General features: G+C 30.8%; 1 protein-coding gene across 1 annotated transcript in view; it reads right to left on the bottom strand.

The window, feature by feature from the left end:
• LOC136080826 (mucin-2-like) overlaps positions 1-22,611 on the bottom strand; it is a 118,445-nt gene that overhangs the window by 10,206 nt on the left and 85,628 nt on the right. Inside the window, 4 exon segments of the mRNA XM_065798066.1 lie at positions 789-1,095; positions 1,247-2,950; positions 3,218-5,932; positions 14,528-14,584. Coding sequence (XP_065654138.1) covers positions 2,820-2,950; positions 3,218-5,932; positions 14,528-14,584 — 2,903 coding nt within the window. The 3' untranslated portion in view covers positions 789-1,095; positions 1,247-2,819.

Here is a 22,611-nt window from a genome sequence, read left to right as displayed (position 1 = left end):
ATGACGACCAACTCAATGACGGAAACATATTCGATATAATTACAAGCCCATAAAAGTTCACTAATATTGATATAATATTTATACTTTTATATTGAATTAAAAAAATATTAATAATACAAACAGTTTTAAATTTAATCATTTATGTTCACTTTTCTTTTAGTCATGACAAATCAAAGTAAGATAGACAAATAATAGTCATTAATAACATATCACAACTTATAAAGGACCCAATTTATGTAATATTGGCTGAAAATCGACAACTTCTAATTATTTTGATCCCCTGAAAATACGTAACAGTTTTAAATTTTGTTGTTAAGTTTCACTTTTCCTTTAATCAAGCAAAATCAGAATAATATAACCCAATAACAGTTTTTTATTAACGTTTTAAAGCCTAACTTGTGCAAAATTGGTTAAAAATCAACAATTTTTGCCTCATTTTTACCCCCTGAAAATGAATAACAGTATTAAATCTCAAACTTAAGGTTCGCTTTTCTTTTAATCACGACAAATTAGAAAAAGATAGTCAGATAACAGTCACTAATAACACTTTACAACCAATAAATAGCCTAATTTAGGCAAAATAGGCTAAAAATCCGCAAATTTAATTTTGTTTTGACCATTTTTTAAAATTTATATTTTTGTTAACTTACATTTTTTTTTATATACTAAATATAAACTTAAATGATATGAAATTAGTAACTGACAAGTTCACAATTTTAATTTGATTAGAGGTGCGATTTTAAGATTCCCTAAGAAAACCATGTTTTTGAAATTTATCGTTTTGATACCTCACTTTGACATCAGATTGTGAAAAATGCTCAAAGCGTATGCAGGTGGGGTTTTCGATTTCAGCAATTGAAGGGTTATAAAGACGTTTAGGCTAAAAATTGCTTCTGCGCTATACAATATCCACTTCAATCCTCTATTTAGTAGACTAAATATGAAGAGCCCAAGAAAATATCAATTTCTATTGATGTGCAACTAAGATTAGTTTAGTTTCTTTTTGTTTTCTCAAAATCGGTTTACTCCAAATTAGGGCGTTTTGCGAATGGACTCCTCATGAAGAGGTGGCATTATGGTCCCAAATCAAGACACCTGCAAAAAACAATTTATCAATCAAACTGTTTTCTTTATAATTTAAAAAAGTTGGAGCAAATATTTTTAGTGTACAATAGTTTTATCATCCTCTGCATCAAATAGAAGTGATAATGCAAATTGTTTTTTTTAACATTATGATTTTATTTACCAATCAAATAAATCTGGATTTTATTAACTCTCTCGTTTAACTCTCTTTTGGAGGGCATTTATGAAACAATCTACTGATGTGATTAACAAACTACAAAAAAAAAAAAAGAACATATGATTTAAAAACAACAAAGTATAAGATCATAAGTGACTAATAAAAAAAAATTACATTATAACATGTGATTTCTAAGCAACAGTAAAACAAAATATGTACCGCAAAATGGAGTGTTTAGAAACAGTAAGGTGAGTAGAGGCAAAAATCTACAAATATACAATGTTGATGGACACATGTATATGCAATAATTATATAATAATTATTTTCTTATATTGGTAACTAATCCAATTAACTGGAAATTTTTATTTATTTTGCTACACAGTCGGTTCAAATTAATTTAATAACTTTTTTATTTTGCTGTAACTTGCATCTACTTTGATTGGGACTGATAGGTCAACCTCTATACTATGTAAATATGTAAAAAAAAACTTTTTATAAGCTGCTTTTAAAAATAATATTATACTCTAAGGCTGTTTAAAATATTAATTTTAATTTAATAGTTTTTAAGGAAAATTTTTTATATATTTAAGATTATGATTTCAAGATTAGTTGAGTGAATATCTTGAGCATGAAGGAGGAGAAACTAATATTAATAACATATTAGTATTAAACCAACAAACAACAAAGGTTCTCTATTATTTCTCTTTATGCTCAACTGTTTCAACTCACCTAAAGTTCAAAAGGAAGCATACACGAACTTAAAGTCTGTTTCTACTCAACACACCCTGCAAGGTAAGTATAAACAGAGAGTTACTTTTATTCATTTTTTTTTATGAAAGAAAGCAGCTATTCAAAAACATCACAAACTAATAATGGCACCAGAGTTTGCGTTTTATTTGAATTTTTCTACTTATTTTTCATTTACTTTAAAAAAGCATTTTTACTCACTCTATTTAAAAGTAATTTATACAAACATAACTACTTCTGTGATTCATGAATAAAATAATAGAGAATAATCTTTTAAAAACATTTAAGAAAAACAAACTTATTAAGATTGGCAAAACAAATACGAGCTTAGATCTGTTTCAACTATAAAATAAAAAAAATTTTAAAAATGGTAAAAAGAATTGAAAAAAACTCATATTAAAACTTTTGTAGTTGTGGCTTCAGCTGTTGCTGTTGTAGCTTCAGTTGATGTAGTAAGAGCTTCAGTTGTTGTTGATGTAGCTTCAGTAGTAGTAATTGTTGCTTCAGTTGTCGTTGTTGAAGCTTCAGTTATTGTTGTTAAAGCTTCAAGTGTTATAGTTGTAGCGTCAGTAGTTGCAGTAGGAGCTTCAGTTTCTGTAGTTGCAGTTTCAGTTGTTGTAGTGGAAGCTTCAGTTGTTGTAATTAGAGATTCAGTTGTTGTGATTAAAGCTTCAGTTGTAGGGAATCGAGCTTCAGTTGATGTGGTTGCAGCTTCAGATGTCGTTGTTGTAGCTTCAGTTGTTGTAGTTTCAGCTACAGTTGTTGTGGTTGTTGCTTCAGTTGTTGTGGTAGGAGCTCCAGTTGTTGTCGTTGCAGCCTCTTTTGTTGTGCTTTAAGCTTCAGCTGTTATCGTTGTAGCATCAGCTGTTGTTGTTGTAACTTTGGTTGTTGTGGTCGTAACTTCAGTATTTGTGGTTGGAGCTTCAGTTATTGTGGTTGGAGCTTCAGTTGTTGTGGTTGTAACTTCAGATGTTGCTATAGCTTCAGCTGCTGTTGTTGTAGCTTCAGGTGTTGTAGTTAGAGCTTCAGTTAATGTGGTTGTTGCTTCAGTTGTTGTGGTTAGAGCTTGAGTTTTTGCGGTTGGAGCTTCAGTTGTTGTCGTTGCAGCATCGAATAATGTTGCTGTAGCTACGATTGTTGTGGTCGTAAATTCAGATGTTGTTGTAGCTTCAGATGTTGTTGTTGTTGCTTCAGTTGTTGTGGTTAGAGCTTTGGTTGTTGTGGTCGTACCTTCAGTTGTTGTGGTTGGAGCTTCAGTTGTTGTGGTTGGAGCTTCAGTTGTTGTGGTTGTAACTTCAGATGTTGTTGTAGCTTCAGCTGTTGTTGCTTCAGTTGTTGTAGTTTGAGTTTCAGTTGTTGTGGTTGTTGTTTCAGTTGTTGTAGTTGGAGCTTAAGTTGTTGTGGTTGGAGCTTCAATTGCTGTCGTTGCAGTATCATTTGTTGTTATTTTATTATCGGTTGTTGTGGTCGTAACTTCAGTTGTTGTGGTTGGAGCTTCAGTTGTTGTAGTTGTAACTTCAGATGTTGTTGTAGCTTCAGCTGTTGTTGTTGTAGCTTCAGTTGTTGTAGTTTGAGCTTCAGTTGTTGTGGTTGTAACTTCAGATGTTGTTGTAGCTTCAGCTGTTGTTGTTATAGCTTCAGTTGTTTTAGTTTGAGCTTCAGTTGTTGTGCAGGTTGCTTCAATTGTTGTGCTTAGTGCTTCACTTGTTGTGGTCGTAACTTCAGTTGTGGTGGTTGGAGCTTCAGTTGTTGTGGTTGGAGCTTCAGTTGTTGTGGTTGTAACTTCAGATGTTGCTGTAGCCTCAGCTGTTGTTGTTGTAGCTTCAGTTGTTGCAGTTTGAGCTTCAGTTGTTGCGATTGTTGCTTTAGTTGTTGTTTTTAGAGGTTCAGTTGTTGTTGTTGTAGCTTCAGATGCTGTTGTGGCTTTAACTGTTGTTGTTGTAGCTTCAGTTGTTGTGGTTGTTGCTTCAGCTGTTTTGGTTAGAGCTTCGGTTGTTGTGGTCGTAACTTCAGTTGTTGTGGTTGGAGCTTCAGTTGTTGTGATTGTAACTTCAGATGTTGCTGTAGCCTCAGCTGTTGTTGTTGTAGCTTCAGTTGTTGCAGTTTGAGCTTCAGTTGTTGCGATTGTTGCTTTAGTTGTTGTTAGAGGTTCAGTTGTTGTTGTTGTTGTAGCTTTAGTCGTTGTTGTTGTTGTAGCTTCAGATGTTGTTGTAGCTTCAGCTGTTGTTGTTGTAGCTTCAGTTGTTGTGGTTGTTGCTTCAGCTGTTGTAGTTAGAGCTTCGGTTGTTGTGGTCGTAATTTCAGTTGTGGTGGTTGGAGCTTCAGTTGTTGTGGTTGGAGCTTCAGTTGTTGTGGTTATAACATCAGATATTGTTGTAGCTTCACCTGTTGTTGTTGTAGCTTCAGTTGTTGTAGCTTGAGCATCATTTGTTGTGGTTGATGCTTCAGTTGTTGTGCTTAAAGCTTCACTTGTTGTGGTTGTAACTTCAGTTGTTGTGGTTGGAGCTTCAGTTGTTGTGGTAGTTGCTTTAGCTGTTATGGTTAGAGCTTCGGTTGTTGTGATCGTACCTTTAGTTGTTGTGGTTGGAGCTTTAGTTGTTGTGGTTGTATCTTTAGATGTTGTTGTAGCTTCAGCTGTTGTCGCTTCAGTTGTTGCAGTTTGAGCTTCAGTTGTTGCGATTGTTGCTTTAGTTGTTGCTAGAGGTTCAGTTGTTGTTGTTGTTGTAGCTTTAGTCGTTGTTGTTGTTGTAGCTTCAGATGTTGTTGTAGCTTCAGCTGTTGTTGTTGTAGCTTCAGTTGTTGTGGTTGTTGCTTCAGCTGTTGTGGTTAGAGCTTCGGTTGTTGTGGTCGTAACTTCAGTTGTTGTGGTTGGAGCTTCAGTTGTTGTGATTGTTGCTTCAGTTGTTGTTATTAGAGGTTTAGTTGTTGTTGTTGTTGATGTAGCTTCAGCTGTTGTTGTTGTAGCTTCAGTTGTTGTGGTTGGAGCTTCAGTTGTTGTGGTTGAAACTTCAGATACTGCTGTAGCCTCAGCTGTTGTTATTGTAGCTTCAGTTGCTGTGGTTGGAGCTTCAGTTGTTGTCGTTGCAGCATCGGTTGTTGTTGTTGTAGCTTCGGTTGTTGTGGTCGTAACTTCAGATGGTGTTGTAGCTTCAGCTGTTGTTGTTGTAGCTTCAGTTGTTGTGGTTTGAGTTTCAGTTGTTGTGGTTGTTGCTTCAGTTGTTGTGGTTGGAGCTTCAGTTGTTGTGGTTGTAACTTCAGATGTTGCTGTAGCCTTAGCTGTTGTTGTTGTAGCTTCAGTTGTTGCAGTTTAAGCTTCAGTTGTTGCGATTGTTGCTTTAGTTGTTGTTAGAGGTTCAGTTGTTGTTGTTGTTGTAGATTTAGTCGTTGTTGTTGTTATAGCTTCAGATGTTGTTGTAGCTTCAGCTGTTGTTGTTGTAGCTTCAGTTGTTATGGTTGTTGCTTTAGCTGTTGTGGTTAGAGCTTCGGTTGTTGTGGTCGTAACTTCAGTTGTTGTGGTTGGAGCTTCAGTTGTTGTGGTTGTAACATCAGATGTTGTTGTAGCTTCACCTGTTGTTGTTGTAGCTTCAGTTGTTGTAGCTTGAGCATCATTTGTTGTGGTTGATGCTTCAGTTGTTGTGCTTAAAGCTTCACTTGTTGTGGTTGTAACTTCAGTTGTTGTGGTTGGAGCTTCAGTTGTTGTGGTCGTACCTTCAGTTGTTGTGGTTGGAGATTTAGTGGTTGTGGTTGTATCTTTAGATGTTGTTGTAGCTTCAGCTGTTGTCGCTTCATTTGTTGTAGTTTGAGTTGCAGTTGTTGTGGTTGTTGTTTCAGTTGTTGTGGTTGGAGCTTCAGATGTTGTGGTTTTTTCTGTAGTTGTGGTGGTTAGTGCTTTAGTTGTTGCGGTTGTTGCTCCAGTTATTATAGTTTCATTTGTTGTGGTTGGAGCTTGATAAAATAGATAAAATTTTAAGCATGTTGTAAAAAACTTTAACGAAAATCAGTCAATTAATTACTTTATATTATTTTTTATTCTTTTGTTAAAAAGATTCATTTGCCAATTGCATAGAAGTAAAGTTTTCAGTTTTAAGTTTTTGTTTTGTATAATTAAAATTCTACTTATTTTACTTGATTAATTAGTTTAAACAAAAAGTAGAATTTTTTTATATACTTAAAACTTTTTGAAACAATTATATAAAATGAAACTTGATATTAAGTATTTAACATTTGTTTCTAATTAATATTTAATTACTTTAAAGCAAATAAGCAATTATTTTTTATTACATCTGCCTGCGGGAGGCAAATATTTTTGCCTCCAGTTTGATGGCCGCAGCCAGTTAGGAGGTAGAAGCCATTGGCGGCGGCCTCCTAATGGCTTTGCCTGCATAATTTTTTGTGGAGGTGGCCATCATTGGCTTCCGCCTCTCTATAGGCGTCGTACTCGAAAACATTTTGCCTCCAAAAAGAAACTCTGGCTGCGGCTGTCATTAGAAAAGTTAAAGCCACTGGAGACAGAAGAAAGAGCATATTTCCGCTAAAAATTGATCGGGAGCCCGCCACCAACAGCTTTCTCTTTCCTAAAAAGTTAGTTTTTTGGCAGAAAGTTACTTTTCCGCCGGGCGGCATTATTAACTCTGTAATAAACCTTGCAAACGGCCGTGACCAATTTGTCTAAAATAAAATATTCATGCGTGGACTTACAACACGAAAAACATCAAGCGTTTCCTGGGTAACGCTTGTATTCTTAAGTACTTTTTTAACATAGCTTAAAGCTTGGAATGGCACTGCAAAAATTTAGTGAAAAAACATCGCTACAGCAAGTAAATCTTAAAAAGAAATAGTAATGATTTATCTAACTTTAGTTCTGATCATATTTCTTCTAATGAAGGATCAAAAAAATCTTTGACAGAAAAAGAAATTACAAGCTCATCTGCAAATGATGATAAAGTTACTGATGTTGTTGACATATAAAATATTTCACAAAACAAAAATTGGATTAATGTCAATAACTATACAGCAAATTCTATAAATTTTAAAGGAAACCCAGGATCTTACCCAAGTTTTTTATTTGATAGTAGCTCTTTTACTTTATTTAAAGCTTTTGTAACCAGAAAGCTTGTCAATTCAAAGAAATAACTATGTAACTATTTAGAGACAAAGTTCTTCAAGTTTTATTCATCACAAAGTTCATTATTTGTACACGAAAATTAATAAATTATTCAAAAGTATTAAAAAAAATTGATTTTCTTCAAGACAAAACAAGCGCAACTCGACAAAATGTTGACCAAGCTGTATTTCGCTATAAATATTTTGTGGCGAATCCTTTGTTGTTGATCACAGCCTTGCATCTTCGAGGCATAGATTCGATTAGGTGATCAATGAAACTTTGTGGAATCGTTGCCCAGGTCTTTTGGATTTGTTCAAACAGTTGATCCTTATTACGAACACCTCCACGATTAATTCTGCTTTTGACGATCTCTCACAGGTTCTCAATAGGGTTGAGATCCGTAGATTAAGACAGCCAATCCATCAACGATAGGTGATTGTCTTGGAACCACTGCTTGACTACTTTTGCAGTGTGTTTCGGATCGTTGTCTTGCTGAAAAACCCATTTTATTGGCATATTCAATTCAGCATGAGGTAACATAACATCTTTTAGGATATTTTTATACATGAAACGGTCCATTATTCCATCGTTTCGATGTATTGGACCTAGACCGTTAGCAGAAAAACACCCCCAGACCATTACATTGCCTCCACCATGCTTTACGGTCTTATGGCAGAAACGTAAATCGAGGCGTTTTCCGGCCGGTCGACGTACGCGGCAAATGCCATCGCTCCCAATGATGTTGAACTTCAATTCATCACTAAACAGGACAGTTCGCCATTTCTGCACATTCCAGTCAATATAAGATGTAGCGAACAGGAGTCTTTTCTTCTGGTTTTTTAGTGAAATCAGGAGTTTCTTGGCAGGGCGTCGAAAAAACAATCCGGCTTCAACAGCACGTCGTCTGATTGTTTGGTCCGAAACAGGCAGCTCTAATTGCTTTTGTATCTCTAATGATAATATCCAGGGATCCTTCTTGATGGATATGACAATCATAGATTCCTCTCTAGAAGTGGTGGAACGTGGTCTTCCACCTATGTTATCTGCTGCCAACTTCCCCGTAGAACGATATTTGGAACATAGTCTTGATACGGTCTATTTTTTCACGCCATATTTATCACAAATACTTTTTTGTGACATTCCACTTACGTAATCGCCAATAATTTTCTTTCCAATCCAAGACTGTCGGGAGCGATTTTTGCACTTGAAGTCATAAAAATAATAAAAATAAATAATCACGCTTCTCAAGGCTTACCGTGTTACATTTACCTTGTGATGATATAATAATGCTCTGTGGAACGCAACGTCTTGGTTGGATGTGGACTGTATTGATGTAATGAAACACTTGTTGTATTTCACTTCTTGTATTGATGTTCTTCAATAAAACACTTTGATAAAACTCACTTCGACAAACTGTTTTGATAATACTAACTGATTGACTTCCATATACTGACTGAATTACATGTCGATTTACATGTCTCTTATATAGTAAAATGAACCTGTGTGGACTTGTTCTGGAAGATTCTAGATGCTCCTTTTCGATGCTTCTGGAAGCTTCTGGATGCGTCTGGATGCCTCTGAATGTCTCTTGATATTTCTGGATGCTACTGGATGCTTCCAGATGTTTCTTCTAGAAACTTCTGGAAGCTTCTGCATGCTTCTGAAAACTTCTGGAAACTTCTGGATACTTCCTTTAATTATTAAAAAACTTCCTTGACGTTGACACGGACCAGACTTAAGAAAACGAAACAAACCAAAAAAGTTGCACTTGTTTTGTCCGTTGCAAAATGGCACTTGTCAACGAAATTCTGCGTGTGTGCTGTCACCTGTCAGCTGATTGCTCATGTCATGGCATGCTATGACTTCAGACTCCTGAACTCTTTGCTGTGGTAGTATAGTTCTTTTCGTTTTTAAGACACGTAAAATTAGGAACACTTTTCAGCATTGTTCGATGTTGGTTGCAAATGTTTTGTCCAATACTGTATATATAGGCTTATCCAGAAAGGCGTGTGATCTCAAGTTTCTTAGATGACCACGCGAACAACATTTTGTTTTGACGATTTAACAAAGATTTTTAACAAATGCTCTGAAAACTTGGTTTTTTAATTATGTTGAAAATAAATAACTTCGACATGTTTATCTTTACTGACATTTTTATTTTAGCAAAACGTTTTTGAATAAAGTAGCAAATGATTTATTCTAACTATCATTGAAAGCTGTATAAATTTTTATTTAAATTATTTATATTATTTATATTTATAGTTATATAAGATTTTCTTATAAGAAAAATAAAAAAAGTAAAAATTATTATAAAAAATAAATCAAATTTTAATGGCGACGAGTTTAAAGAACTAAAGTTCTCTTTATATAATTTTTTGTATAACTTTGTATAAGAATCATTAAAATTTTTGCTGAGGAGAAAAAAGAAGAACAAACTTTTTTGAAAGCTGTTTGAGTTAAATAAACTTTGATTTTTACTAATGTTTTTCTATTGTTGAAACGCATTTAATTGAATTAACAAATCAATGCTAACGATTTTTTATAAAAATATTAATGAATGATATATATATATATATATATATATATATATATATATATATATATATATATATATATATATATATATATATATATATATATATATATGTATTTATATATGGATTATTAGTGTCTTTAAATTAAAAAAAATAATAATAATATCAACTTTTAAATAAATGATTTACTTATTTTTCGTTTTGATTACGTTACTGCAAAGAATTATTAGGAATCTTTTTTTTTAACTTTTAAATGTTTGCATTTACTAAAAAATCGTAAGGTGTAAGTTGTTACTTTATTTTAAAAAGGGTTTTGCATAATATTATATTATAAAAACATTAGTAAAGATAAACAATTCAGAGTTATTTATTCTAAACATAATTTAGATAATCTATCGTTATAGTTTATTATTTGTTTTAAATTTTTTTATTTCAATTTTAGTTAAGTTATCTTCAGGGTTGCAAAAAAAACATTTTTTTTAGAAAAAAAAAAAACCATGGGTTTATTTTAAATACACCAAAAAAATCATCGTTTGTTTGGTTTAAACTCTTTCTTTTATTTAAAAAAAAAAGCCATGCTAAGTAACCTTTTCAACAACATACAAAGCATTAGTCATTTTACTTAAGTAAATATCTTTTCTACCAACATAACTGATGTAATGTTTTTTTTAGTTTACTTTTATTAACCGTAATATAGCAATAAAGCAATATATAAACTTGGTATCTGAAAGAAGATCCAAAGATCTTGTCGCCAGAACCATATAAAGAAAATATATCAAACGTGTAGATATAATAAAATAATAATACAATTGATTTAAGACTGAAAATAATTTTACAAATAATCCAGAATGGAAATTTTTCTTTTCGAAAATATTTATATATATCGCCAGTAGAAAGAATATAGTTTTTTTTGAATTTAGTTTTAAAAACGGAAAACGAAATTGACAAATCAAAATTAGGAACAACGACTTTGTTCCATAAAAACGGTGCTCAATATTTAATGCAAAATTCATTAATCTTCGTTTAGCAAAAGGGTTCAATAAATGAAATGTTTTTCGTAAAGTATATTTTGAACAATATTGGCATAATTTATATAGCTATGAATAAATGAGTAGTAGAGTTGAATTAAATTTTGTTTACTCGTATAGTATCTGACCTTAGTTAGAATTCCAATACTTTTGGCCAATTTAGTAGAAATAAAGTCGATATGATACTTCCATGTAATATTTTAATCAATGTAAATGCCAAAATATCTTGTGACCGACTCCTTTTTTATTTAAGTTTTATTAATCAAAAGTTTAGGCAAATTATTTGGTAAAAAACTCTTTTTTGCGAAGGAATCGAAAAGGATCCATTTTGTTTTATCAATGTGTAAAGTTAACTTGTTGCACTTAAACCAGTTGGAGATGTGATTGAGTTCTTTATTCATATTTGAAAAAAGCTCATAAATATCACTGTTTCACAGAAATAAATTAGTATCGTCCGCAAAAATGATACTCATAAAGTTAGAAGCTTTATTTAAATCATTTATATAGACTATAAACTAAAGTGGGCCTAGAATAGAACCTTGTGGAACACCACATTTTATGTCAATTAATTTTTCATTTTGAAAATAATCTCCATAGAAAACAAATTATTTTCTATTTAAGTAACTTTTATACCATTTTAATAATTTGCCATTAGTTCCATAAAATTTGAGTTTCTTAAGTAGAATTTTGTGATCGACCGTGTCGAATGGTTTTGATAGGTCAATGAAAATACCTAGTATATATTGTGATCTACCAAATGAATGCCCAGGTCAAGCATGTTACATGCTTGACCTAGGGCCCTTACAATCGTAAGAACTCACCCATTTATCATTTATAATTTATCATTTATCTAGTTTTGTATCCACAAGTTATTCTTTTATGTGCTTTTATTTAGCACCACTTCACTCTATCGTCTATTTTTTTGTTCTATATCGCTCTGCTTCATCTCAAGACTGCACTCTTTTTGATGTTATTTTAATTAAATTGACCTAGCCCTCTCTCTTCATCCGTCAGCCAATATAGTTGTTTCCTTTTGTTATTTATTCACTATAATGCTTATTATACTAAATGGCATGGCCCTAGTGTCAGAAACTCTGCTGGCGTTAAGGCCCTCAACTTTTGCCTTTCTCAATTTTTAACTCAAATAGTCAACTTCAGACTGACTCCAGCCAACCCGAACCATTTACCTTCTCTACTCAACTCATGTCTTGTTTCTAATCCTAGTCAATCCTCAGTTTCTCCATATTCACAACTTGGTGCTTCTGATCATGATTTGATCTCTCTAAAAATATTATCTTATTCTTCTTCATCATCAGAATGCCCCTATCATTGTACATATACAACTACCTTAAAGCTGACTGTGGCTCTTTCTGTGATTTTCTTCGTGGTGACCTTTGAGTAGAAATCTTTCGTCTTCCTGCTGACAAATGTGCTTTTACATAACTTCTTGGATTCAGGCTGGCATGGAATCTTTTTTTCCCTCTCAACAATTCCAAGTTAAGCCTCACTCTACTTCTTGGTTTACCTCACATTGTGCTGCTGCAAATTCCAATTGAAACCATTACTTCTATATCTACCAGAAAACAGACGTCTGTTTACTATAGCCAGAAATCATTGTAAAGAGGTTTTGTTTAATGTTAAAACCTGCTATTCTTAAGTCATGAAATCTCGTATTTTATCTCAAAAGTTAGACTTTTGTGACTTCTGGAGAATCTTTAACAGAATCAATAATAAGGGAAAATCTGTAATTCCACCTCTCTTGTATGGTTAAGATTTTGTCACCTCATATAAAAACAAAGCTGATTAGGTTGCTCAGAACTTTTCGTCAATATCATCACCTGATTCCACTAGTTGCGTTCTACCTGATATAGCCAACAAACAGGTTGATACATTGCATGACATTCGTATCATTCCATCTTCTGTATCTAAAGTTATTTCCTGCTTAGACTCTTGTACAGCTTGTGGTCCAGAAAACATACCTGTTATAGTCTTGCAAAATCTTCTCCGGAGCTGTCGTCTATACTTTCAAAACAATTTAACAAGTGCTTATCAGATTCTTGTTTTCTGGCCTTCTGGAAAGCGGCACCTGTTATCCCTATTTTCAAAAATTCTGGAGAGCAATCTGACTCGTCTAACTATCTTCCCATTAGACAATTAGACAAAAGCTTGGGGGAGGGATGGGGGCATTTCGTTAAAAAGGATCTCACTTCTGCTACAACATGGGGCTCACAGTGGCTGGTGAGCTTTAATTCAAATAAAACCCAACTTTTTTTAGCTAATTGTTATTGCAATAATTTAGATCTTCCTATATTTATGAATGGTAATGTACTCGAAGAGTCATCTACCCTTCATCTTCTAGGATTAAATCTTACTTCCTATCTTTCTCGGAAACCATATATCAAATCCATTGCAAAATTAGCGTCTGTTATTGTGGCATCTTTTTTTCGTGCTCGACACTTTCTTACTCCATATTCTATTCTCTATCTCTATAAATCTCAAATCCAGCTTTGTATGGAGTACTGTTGCCATATCTGAAGTGGATCTTCCAATAATACCCTTTTATCTTTTAGAGAAGGTGCAAATACGCATTGTAAACATAGTTGTACCAGCTTTTGCAGCCAACCTTCAACCATTGTCACATCGTTGTATTTTTGCTTATCTTTCTTTTTTTCTACAAATATTATAATGGGTACTGCTCTAAAGAGCTAGCGTCTCTTGTGCCATCTACTTAATTTCATTCTCCTGTAACTCGTCATTCTAAGTCTCATCCTTTTACAGTGACAGTTCCTAAGTCCTCCAAAAACTCTTATTTATCTAATTTTTTCCCCTCAAACATCAGTTCTTTGGAATTTGCTTCCTTCATCTTGTTTTTCTAATTCATATAATTTGCAATCTTTTAAGTCGCCTGTGAATCTTTATCTTGCTTTACAAACTACATCTTTTCTGTTTCAGTAACTTCCAACTCTAATAGTGGTTGTTGCAGCCTTGTTGGAAGCGAAGATATTGAAAAAATACACAAATACATATATATATATATATATATATATATATATATATATATATATATATATATATATATATATATATATATATATATATATATATATATATATATATATATATATATATATATATATATATATATATATATATATATATATATATATATATATATATATTTGAAACATTTGTAATGTATATTAATATTTTTAAATATTTGTATCAGTGCAGAGCTGTATAGTTTATACTGATTTGCCACTCATTTGATTTTGTTGATTTAAAAAAATTTTTTTTTTTCTATTGATTCTTTTTAAACTAAATAAATCAGCAAATTATTGAGTTGCTAAAAGCATTAAAAACATTTTTGAAATAAACCTATATTATTTTTTATAACCTGAGCATGAGCTTTATAATCCTGTCTCATATGTAATATCAATAAGAATACAAATGTTTAAATTTTGATGTCTATACAAAACACCGATAAATTAAATCATTTACGCTTTAATAATGTAAATTGTTTGATTTATTGGTGTTCCGTATAGACATCAAAATTTAAACATTTGTATTTTAATACTCTTTTCAAACGCTATGAAAAAAAAAATAAAAAAAAATAACTTAGAGTTAGATGAGTATAGGGCAATTATTGAATTAATAAAACAAGACAGTTAGTTATTGAAACACATTTTTTGTACAATTGTTTTGTATATTTTTACGAAAAACTAACTAAATTTACATTTTAAAATACATTAGAAGTTTTTGTATAGTCTGTGGAAAAATATTGATATTTCCTTCGACAGCTAATAAAATTTGTCAAAACAAAATAACATATATATCATGAGCTAAATCAAAATATTATTAAAACCTTAAATAGTACCTGATGAAGCTTGTGTTGTTATTGTTGTTGAAGGGTCTGTTGTTGTTGTCGTCTCTGCTAAAATTTAAATATATATATATATATATATATATATATATATATATATATATATATATATATATATATATATATATATATATATATATATATATTAGTAGTCGGAACCATATAAATGGGTCTTTGTAAGTCTATTCTGCACCAAACTTTTCTATACTTTTTACCTTTTATTTATCCTAGCTTTCCAGACACATGGAATTGAGTGCTCTTTATTAAAACTATCATTTCTATACTTTCAGAATCGATCACTTCTATACATATTCTTTTTTTCCATATTTTTTAAGTAAAACAATTCATTGTAAAAAATTGCTTTAAAAGCAAAAAAATTAATACGCGCACCTTTTCCGCATACCTAGAGCTTATAGGAGATTTATAATTAGGTTAAAACGCATATCACCGATAGCTCAGTGGTTTCGTGTTCTGGCATCAGTGTCGTTTCAGGGGGTTTAAGAACTCTCCTTAGGGTGATAAATTTTGAAATATTTTCAATCTTGCTTATATATTTATAGCAAAAAATAATAATTTAACGAAAAAGATTTCTAATTGTTAAAAAAAAGTTTTCTCATTTTATACACAATTATTCCATATACTGCCTACAAACTCAACATATGCTAAAGACATTTACACTTACAGACGTTTGTACGTAACGCTATAAAATGGCAGACAAGATCTTAAACCTTTAAAAACTTTAAACGCGGCCTTGGCCACAAAACACAAATCTAAAAATTAAACCAAAAATATTTCGCGCAGTGACGTCAGTTAGTGGAAAAAGTTTGCTTTTGCAATATTTCATTTTTTGAATATTTTCAATTATGGTGCATACAATTTTGCAGCACAAAAAGATATGAAACTGGTACAAATATATCATTTCACGGATAAGAGTTTTTAAATAAAAAGATAAGTTTTTATTACTATAATAATATACGAATAATTTTAAAGAAATAACATAGTAATTACTATATTTAGTCTTTATGAGAATATAATCCATAAAAATATATTTTATATTTTTTAATAAAAAAATTTTCCTAAAAAGTTAAAATATATTCATATTTCTAGTTATTTGCCACAAAGTGAAGTCACAAACGGCAAACAAAGTTTAGTTTTGATGATTTACGAAAAAGCCGCGTCTATCATTTTTAATTGTCTAAGAAGAAGATGATATAGTTTTAGCAATCATCAAGAGAAATTATCAAGAGAAAAGCAAATCTAAAATCGAAGTTTCAAATTTTCCCTTTGGATAAGACAATATGTTTTGTATTTTTTCAATCTTGCCATTTTTTTAAAATACAATAATATGGCTGGATAGCTCAGTTGTTAAGAGCCTCAAACGAAAAGTTATAACCCGGACTGTACGATATGGGTTCAAATCCCGCCCCGCCAACTCAGCGCTTGAGAAGCACTTTTCTGCACGTAAAAATTTTAGTCAAAAACGGATGCTACTTTGGATTAGTCTTAATGACTATTTGTGGCTGTCCTAGACTAAGCCAACAATATCTTTTTGGATATAACTTTGTATAGAAAAATATAGTACGAAAATTCAAATTAATAAAAAGAAAATTAAAAATAACAAAAATAACAAAAGTCAAAATAAAACACTTGAGCAAAAAAGACTTGCAACTATTAGAAAATTTTTCTTATGTTACACATGATCCTGTATAAAACGTTGTGAATGGATTTTAAAAAATTATTATTTAAGATTTTTTTAAAATTATAATAAAAAAAAATAAACTTTTTTCATTTTTAGTTTAAAAGGTCATTTTTTTCTGCAATAAACTATAAAATAACAAATTTTTTTTTTTAAATAATTGTTATTTTTGAAATTTTTATAAAATTTTGCTTCTTTTGAGACCCATGACATACTTTTGAAAAAATTTTTTTACATAATATTAGGAACCAAGATAATTTCCTAGAGCATTGATATTTTTCCAGAGTATTTCTGAAATGAATAGACAACTTTTGCACACCCAGGCTAAACGAATTGTAAAAAAAACTAAAATTCACTCCACCCTAGTATACATCCTGGTATCTTAAACACCGGTTAACTCAAACCATTTTTATATTTAACTGTAAGAAGTCAAGTTAAGTAAGTGCTAACTGTATTTATATATACGTCTATAAATATAAACATATATAGTATATAGTATATATATATATATATATATATATATATATATATATATATATATATATATATATATATATATATATATATATATATATATATATATATATATATATATATATATATATATATATATATATATATATATATATATATATATATATTAAGGGTGTCCACTATGCAAAAAATTTTCCAAACCATATATATATATATATATATATATATATATATATATATATATATATATATATATATATATATATATATATATATATATATATATATATACGTATATATATATATATATAAATATATATATATATATATATATATATATATATATATATATATATATATATATATATTAAGGGTGTCCATTATGCAAAAAATTTTTCAAAACCACCAAAATTGAAATTTTTCCCATTCTAGTGTTTGTTTATAATGTAAAAATTTTTTTTATCAAATTTTAATAACTATTCTAGAACTCCCTCAGAGCCCGTAAAGACAACCCTCACTTTCTTGTTTAAAACAGTGTCTTTTTTAGTTAAAACATAGAGAAATAATTATTGTGAATCGCATTTTTCAAGTATTTAGAAATTAAATCACAGAAATCAGAACAAAAGCAGCTTGCATAATATATGTTAGCTTTATCCAGTTTAACCAAGATAGTTCTGCATTTTTGGTTAACATTTATAGTCAAAGTATCAGACGAGAAACCCAAAACTAAAGTTAAGACTGTCTTTCTGAATGTTATTAATGTTGTTTCATTGTCCAGAGTTTTTTTGCCAAAATCAGAATATTGCTGCCTGTGACTTTCAACGCCCTGCAGCAACCATTCTGTTTGTTCTGGATCACTGGTTATGATGATGGCAAATTCTGAAATCAGTTTAACTCCTCTTTCTGCGGTATCATTTACAATTTTTACTGTACGACAAATTTTCAGCTTCTTTGTATCCTGGTATGCTCTGTCCACGGTTTAATTGGTTTAGCAAGCCAATCTGTATTGATGCCAAGAATGCTGAACAATAAGTGAGATTCAGGTCCCAGAAGATTTGACAAATCTGTTTGACGAGTGATTTGACAAAAAACTGGCTTACCAAGACGAAAATTTTCGGGTGCTGGAATTTACGAGTTTGGCTGCCATATCTTTTTTCACAGTGGAACTAACATGTTTGTTGAAGAAAGCAAATGGAACTATTTCTTCTGTCAAATGCCATCGGTGATTGGTTATTTTAGAAAAAATGACATCAGCAACTATCTATCCGCTTTCTGAAGTCCATCTTGTCGTGGATGAATTGCAGGTCATTCATTCATCCACTTGGAAAAAAGCTCGCATTTTCCAATGCTAGCTTTTTTCCAAGCTGGTGTGTGGAAAAGAGAAAGATATCTGTTCATTCTAAAAAGTTTGGTCGTCATCCTCTGATCATAAGGCAATTGTTTAGAAATTATGAACATTTTGTTCGCATAAATGTTACATGCCATCCACCGAGCTTGGTGGATAGCTCCTGGTTTAAGAAAGTGTACACCCCGCGCTTGAGTTTGCCCAAAGATGATCAGTGTGTTCTTAGCGCATTCAAGATAGTCATCTCTTGGAAATGTTGTAGCATCTTCCTTAGCAAGTAGATGTATCAAATGATGTATGGTCTGTTCTTTGAGGTTTTGCAACCAGGTGCCTTCAACAGCTAAAGTTTCGATTGGCAACTGTTTATCCAATCCTGGCCAAGCAGTTTTAAATTCAGAAAATAATTTATTCTCTGGACCAAAAATGTTTCCAAATAATTTCTTACAAATTGCTCCGACAAAGATTTTAAAAATGTGATGTCGACAGGCAAGATAGAGAAGTTTTCGGCCTTAGTTTTCTTCAATCAATTTAGCAGCACAATTGTGGATGCCACTATTACTGGCGGTGGTATCAAATACCAATGCCACAACATTTTCGCTTAGATCCCAAGCTTCTAGGAGATCCAATGTTGCATTTGCTTGAGTCTCTCCTTTCGAATCAACGAGAACGGGAACACCAAGCAATTTTCCCTCACTGTATTCTAGAGCACCCGACACAAGCACAGCTAACTGTTCATGTTGCACGACTAATATGTCTTTTAGCAATTTTCCGTCCCAGTGAAGGGCACTAAACTGGGGTGGGTTGAGCCTCACATTATCTATAACACTCTCAGCAATCCTCTGTCGATTTAACATTTCCAGATCGACATCTCGTACTTCGACGAGATGTCGGATCTGGAAATACCAAAATCATCCAAGTTTCCACCGGCAGCTTTAATTACAGCAGACACAATCATAGTTGTTTTATTATCAGACAATATCAGCCTGTCTGCTGAAGAAGTGATTTCCTCGCATTGCATAATTCTTTTGGGGAGGTGAAGAGTAACAAATTCACATCTATTCATTGGAGGTTCATAATTCAAGTCCCACCCTAAACCGATATCGACGTCAGCAACAGCAATATTTTCATTTTTATTCTGTTCTTCGTCATTAACTTCCATGTCCTCATCATTCTGATCATTCTGATCATCCTGTCTACCTTCTTTTTCTACTCTTTCTTTTTCTTCATCTCTAAGTATGATTTTCCGATTATATCTGACTTCTTTCATTTTTGCTTTAATCTCAAAGATTTTGTCATCCCCGTCGATGGTCGCCTTTCTGTCTTTTTTTTATCTAAATAGAATGCAACATCATCATCTTTCTTTTGGGCAGTCAGTAGCCTGGATTTCATGATTTCCTGTATGGCATCAGGTGATCCAATATCAAAAAGACTATCCAACTTGGCCAAGAAGTTAACACGTTTTCCGCCAGCATCACTTTCACGATTCTTCTTCTTTAACAAGCGGTTCCACTCATTCCAGGGACACATAAGATCTAACACCGAATTTTGTCTTGTCTTTATCTTGATGCATGCCATGTTCCAGAAAGTTACAACAGCGTCGATTACTATATAGCCAATTTTTTGATTTGTTACATGATTTCGGACATTTTCTTCATCGCGTCGTAAAAAAAGAAAAAATTTCAAAACCTGTCTGCAATCGGGTAGTTTGGAACCAGTTATTGATGGTGATGGGTGTCTAATGAACCAAAACTTAGTAGAGGCACGAGTAAAAGGCCTTGTTGTTGATGATGATGACGACGGTGAAGGCTGGTCGGTTGTGTCTGACAAACAACTGGAACTGGTTGGCAAAGACTTGAGTTCAGTTTCTACAACTTTACCACTTCTTGTCAACATTTCAGTTTTAATTTATTTTAACTAAAACAGGAAACAGCAAAATAATTATAACAGTCAATATTACATATTAAACTGTGTCAATATCATAATATTAATTTGCTTGTTTATGAAATTTGTAATCAATTTAAAAATGTGCTACTGTTTTAACCGATTTGTGCCATCTCTATAATTCGTAAAATGTAACAAAAAACTCAGGCACTAATGGGTTAAACAGAAAATTGGGGCCTATCTTTAGGGGCTTTGAGGGGGCTCTAGAATAGTCATTAAAATTAAGTAAAACTTTTTTTTACACTGTACACAAACACTACAATGAGAAAAAATTCAATTTGGGTGGTTTTGAAAATTTTTTGCATAGTTGACACCCCTAATATATATATATATATATATATATATATATATATATATATATATATATATATATATATATATATATATATACATATGTATAAATATATATATATATACATATATATATATGTATACATATACATATATATATGTATATATATATATACATATATATGTATGTATATATATATATATATATATATATAAGTATATATACATATATAAATATATATATATATATATATATATATATATATATACGTATATATGTATATATATATATATTTATATATATATATATGCATATATATATATATATATATATATATATATATATGCATAAATATATATATATATATATATATATATATATATATATATATATATATATATATATATATATATATATATATATATATATATATATATATATATATATATATATATATATATATATATATATATATATATATATATATATATATATATATATGTATACATTACTAAACGAACAATAGGTGGCTTTTTCTTGCGTAAATTATGTCGGTAGGACCCTGCTTATATAACACAAGTAAATGTAGTTTGCCTTATTTTATTGCAATCTACGATATAGAACAAACTTGGTTATCATACTGGAATTCAAGTCTTTAAATAAAATGTCTTGTATACAAAAATAAGTCCAAAACAAGAGGGAAAAGTGTGTTGTTAGGGGCCGTTGCTATGCTAAATATATTTGACCACCTAACTTAAAACTTAAATTAAACCTTTTCTGTTCAATACACTTAAAAACCAATTTTGGAAATAAATTTAGTGGTAAAAAACTGTTCTAAAACAATCAAAAATGAAATTTTTAAATTTTTTAAAAACATTAACTTTATTTCGTGGTAAACCACCTTAAATGTAAGTAATCTAATTAGTAAATAAAAAAGACAAATTCTTCTTGGAATGAATTGCTGTTGAAATTTTTTCAAATTGGATTGTAGTTAGAGTTACGTTTAACTTTGTCGGAGGGAAGTCAAGTACGGCCTGTCAATACCTAAAAAGCAAAATTGAAAATTTTCTTGTTCCCAACCAATTTTAACGAATTTAAAAAATCAATGTATAACGCATATAACAATGTATAAACATAAAAACAATATATGATAATAACTCTATGAAATAATAATGATAAAAAGATAGCTATGAAATACTCTATCATAGAGTATTTCATAGTTTTTTTATTATTATTTCAAAAAGTAATTCATAGTTCTTGTGTTTCTCAAATGATTGTTCTTTGTTCTTTTATTATGCTATCTATCTAAATAGACTACTTCTAATCAGTAGCGGATCCATGTCATTGTCCTAGGGGGAGTAGAGCGACTAAAAGAAAAAACAAAGTGCTCCATTTCTCAATGAAAAACACTAATTTATTTCATTATTCAAAATGTTTATAAGTTAGTTTTATAATAGTATATTGAATGTGTGTGTGTAAATAACTTTTAAAAATCTAAATTTGCAACATAATTTTTTATATTTTCCTTTTTTAAATTTTATCAATATTATTTTGATAAAACTTTTAAAAAAAAAACAACCTCTACCCCTTTGTATTTGCTAATGCTTCTGATTTCCACTTAAAATCTTCTGTTGTTTTTTTTAAATTTGCCTAATAGGGTTCGTGGAGTGTGTGGGACAACATTCTAAATAGAGTTAAAATTGTCTACTCAAGTATATATTCTCCGTAATGTATTTAGCTGACGGAGAAATAAATCATGATACCGATTCGCGCATAAACATAACATTTAGTTAATATTTGATTTTAATTTAACTCTAATATAAAGAATTTTGCAAAGAATATTTCTATTGTTGAGATATTTCAAGTTAAGTTCATCAAAAATAATAGCACATTTTGCTACTTTATTGGAGAACAAGGCATATTTTTCTTTATGCTAAGGAATAGAATTTCATAGTTTTTAGTAAATTTTTATGTAAAGAAAAATAAGTTAAGTATTTATTAGCAAAAATGTTTTAAGATATCTTTTATATAAATAGATTTATACAAGATATTTTTAGACATTAATGCAACAAAACGGCCCTGTCTAAAGTTCAAATAAACGTTTAAAATGAATTTTGGATTAAAAATTTTATGATGTTTAAATATGATTCAGTATTATAAAATTTTTATATGCTCAACTAAGATAATAAACTATATATTTTTTAACAAATCTAACTTTTTTATTTACTTTTAATCTTTACAACGATATTTGTAAACAATAGAGTTAATGTAAGTAATTGAATTCAAAATTCGAACGTAAAAATTTTCAAAGAATACATAGTTCGAATAAC

This window comes from Hydra vulgaris, chromosome 05 (assembly GCF_038396675.1).
Source record: "Hydra vulgaris chromosome 05, alternate assembly HydraT2T_AEP".
Lineage (NCBI taxonomy): Eukaryota > Metazoa > Cnidaria > Hydrozoa > Anthoathecata > Hydridae > Hydra > Hydra vulgaris.
Note: the sequence above shows the minus strand (reverse complement) of the source record. Positions and strands in the feature narration are given on the sequence as shown.